The 2,788-nt window shown below is 46.4% G+C and overlaps 1 protein-coding gene across 1 annotated transcript; it reads left to right on the top strand.

The window, feature by feature from the left end:
• The first annotated feature begins 766 nt into the window (after window positions 1–766).
• On the top strand, window positions 767–2,242 carry LOC147972111 (uncharacterized). The gene is made up of 2 exons (XM_087524229.1): window positions 767–1,018; window positions 1,778–2,242. Exons 1-2 carry the CDS (start codon window positions 767–769, stop codon window positions 2,240–2,242), a joined length of 717 nt encoding a protein of 238 aa, XP_087380355.1.
• Window positions 2,243–2,788: the final 546 nt, after the last annotated feature.

Raw genomic sequence — 2,788 nt, 5'->3', positions numbered from 1 at the left:
TCAATCACATCATTCTCCTAATAATGTGATCCCGTTAATCAAATGACAACACATGTCTATGGTTAGGAAACATAACCATCTTTGATTAACGAGCTAGTCAAGTAGAGGCATACTAGTGACGTTTAGTTTGTCTATGCATTCACACAAGTATTATGTTTCCGGATAATACAATTCTAGCATGAATAATAAACATTTATTATGATATAAGGAAATAAAATAATAACATTATTATTGTCTCTAGGGCATATTTCCTTCAACTTTCATTCGCGAGGGGGGCTGTGTTTACACATCATACCATGGTTTTCATGAATCACCATATCCAGAGATTCGTCGACACAGCTTGTTGCCAGATAATCTTCAGTGTGTGAAAGGCATCAAGCTTCCATGCGATGGATGGCTTTTGCAAACCCGACATGCGGCGATGTGGTTCATGCCAACAGCAAATATGCACAACTTGATTCATGCTGATATCTAGACTCAGCCATGTATTCTGCTGCTGTAGCACGACCCTCTTTTGTTGGATATTATGTACTGTTGTTAGTTTGAAGCACTCCTCTGGTTTGAAGGATAGATACCTTCCTGGGATCAAGTGCATCCTAACTCACCTGCGTAGGATGTACTGATAATGATGATGGAGATGCTGTGCAGAAGCCATATATATATACATCTGGGCTATTCTGTTTCGCGTAACAGAATATTATTCTGTTACCATTGTTGAACTGATGAATTCGAGCTGTTGTACTATTGGCGTCATTTCGTTGAACTGATGGGTTTTATTAAAAGAGTAAATAAGAGCTCCCTCCGCTCTCTCTCCCCGTTTCGTCGGCCATTCCAGCCATCGACGGAGCTGCTCGCGGCCAATCCCTCCACCCTCCAGCCTCCCTCCCAGCAACCCCGACCCCATCCTAGGTGCGGCGATGGGCGACGGAGGCGGCGCTCGCGGGGGCGGCCGCTGGTGGCAACATCGCAGGACGTCGACGCGCCTAAGATCCCTGGCTGCTCGAACGATTTCATGCTCGTATGCCCCCTCCCCCTCCTCCTCACCTTTCCCAAGCAAGTGGAGCGGCTGCCCCAGTTCCTGATTTCGAGCCCATGGCCGGGTGGCCGGTGGAGCTCTGTTCTGGCGGGCGCGCGACCACAGAGCCTCCTGATTCTGAACCCGTGGCCGTGTGGCCCGCGGAGCTCCGTTCTGGTCGGGCGCGTGACCTCGAAGACTCCCGATACCAAGCCCGTGGCCGGGTGGCTGGCGGAGCTCTGTTCTGGCCGTTCCTCAGCCCGTGTGGCGCCAACGACCCTGTCCACCCGGCGCCACCGACCGTTCTCCCCCAATGGCCTCCTACAAGCACAACTATGAGATGTTCATGTCGTCGTCTACTGGACTTCACTATTTTGTGCTTTTTGTGAAGATAAATGGAAGTGCAAATGCAGTCCGCTAGTGATTTGCTCTTGAGGTTCATTTTACTTATGTTTGTAGGAAAAAAGGGTGGTGTGCTTCAGTTGGATCCCCCGTTACTAAAAAATCTTGTTGAAAAACTGCAGTTTGTTGTGAAGATATAGTATGTTTGAGTGTACGCCCTTTTGCTCTCTACCTCCACTGTCTATAGTTCTGTGGTATTCTCTGAGTACTTGTCAATGTATGTCTAGGTGCAAGTGCGCTGATGTGCTACCCATTTCCATCAGCATATTCAGGACTTCAGGCAGGCTGTTGTTCAGCCCAAGCAAGCCACTAATCAGTTAAAGGAAATTTGGCAGCGGCCACCTGCTGACTTTGTCAAAGTTAACTTTGATGCCACCTTTTATGCGGATACTGGACAGGGAGCCTGGGGGTGTGTTTTTCGTTCAGATCAAGGTGATTTCTTGGCGGCCAGATGCATATATGCAGCACATATCGGGACCTCTGCATGCTGAGACGATGACAGGTTTGAGGGCAGCAGAAGCGAGTGCTGAATTTGGCCTACATAGAGTGGTACCCGAATCTGACTCCAGGGTCCTTGTCCAAGCTCTGAACTCTGATGATTATGACCGGGCCACGATTGGCGTCCTGTTACACGAGATGCGTAGTGTATGTCATGCAAACTTTGAGTCATTTAGTTTCAATTTTTGTAAAAGGGACTGTAATAAGGCAGCCCATGAACTAGTCGCGTTTGGCTTCAGGGCAAGAGGTGTTGATCTTTCATGGATCGAGCAGGCTCCAGACTGTGTTTCAGTGCTAGTCGCCAGCGAGATCGCTGCGCGGGTTTAGTAATAGAATGAATTTTCTGGTAAAAAAAAGAAGCTAAGAATTTCCTATTATAGAGTGAAAGATTTAACAACGAGAATGCTGAGTTTGAGCAAGCTTCCTTCAGAAAAGGTATAGTTCCTTGTCTTTGACCTCTTTCTTGTGTGCCTGTCGCTAGCTAGCGATGTTTTTGCTATGAATTTTTTTGTGAAGTTCACCCTCGGTATGGATAGCATGTCATGGACCCTCTGTTCCTAGGGGGCTGATTGTATTTTTATGAGGAGGATATAATTATTTTTAGCAGTTCATCACGTCATCGTGTTAGTATTGTTGAACTGATTAATTCGAGCGTTTGTACTGATACTGTCATTTTGTTGTACTGATTCTGAGGACAAAATACGAATCTTTGAAGCACTAGGGGGGTAACCATTGCATAGGACTTCATGTGTGCCTTCATCATAGAAAAATAGACTGAATATCGCCAAGTTCTAAGGTTGAATAAAAATGAATCATACAGAATATTGTCAAAACCCCGCATTTTTCTCACTAAAGCAAACTTATGTACTTGCA

Source organism: Triticum urartu, chromosome 5A (genome assembly GCF_056163025.1).
Source record: "Triticum urartu cultivar PI428250 chromosome 5A, HENAU_Tu73, whole genome shotgun sequence".
Lineage (NCBI taxonomy): Eukaryota > Viridiplantae > Streptophyta > Magnoliopsida > Poales > Poaceae > Triticum > Triticum urartu.
Note: the sequence above shows the minus strand (reverse complement) of the source record. Positions and strands in the feature narration are given on the sequence as shown.

What these genes read in the sequence shown, in the direction of transcription:
- LOC147972111 (XM_087524229.1), top strand. Translation starts at nt 767, where the DNA reads ATGGGTTTTATTAAAAGAGTAAATAAGAGCTCCCTCCGCTCTCTCTCC. An exon ending in GCTCGAACGATTTCATGCTC is followed by an intron (nt 1,019 to 1,777) that starts GTATGCCCCCTC and finishes ACTTTGTCAAAG; the next exon opens with TTAACTTTGATGCCACCTTT.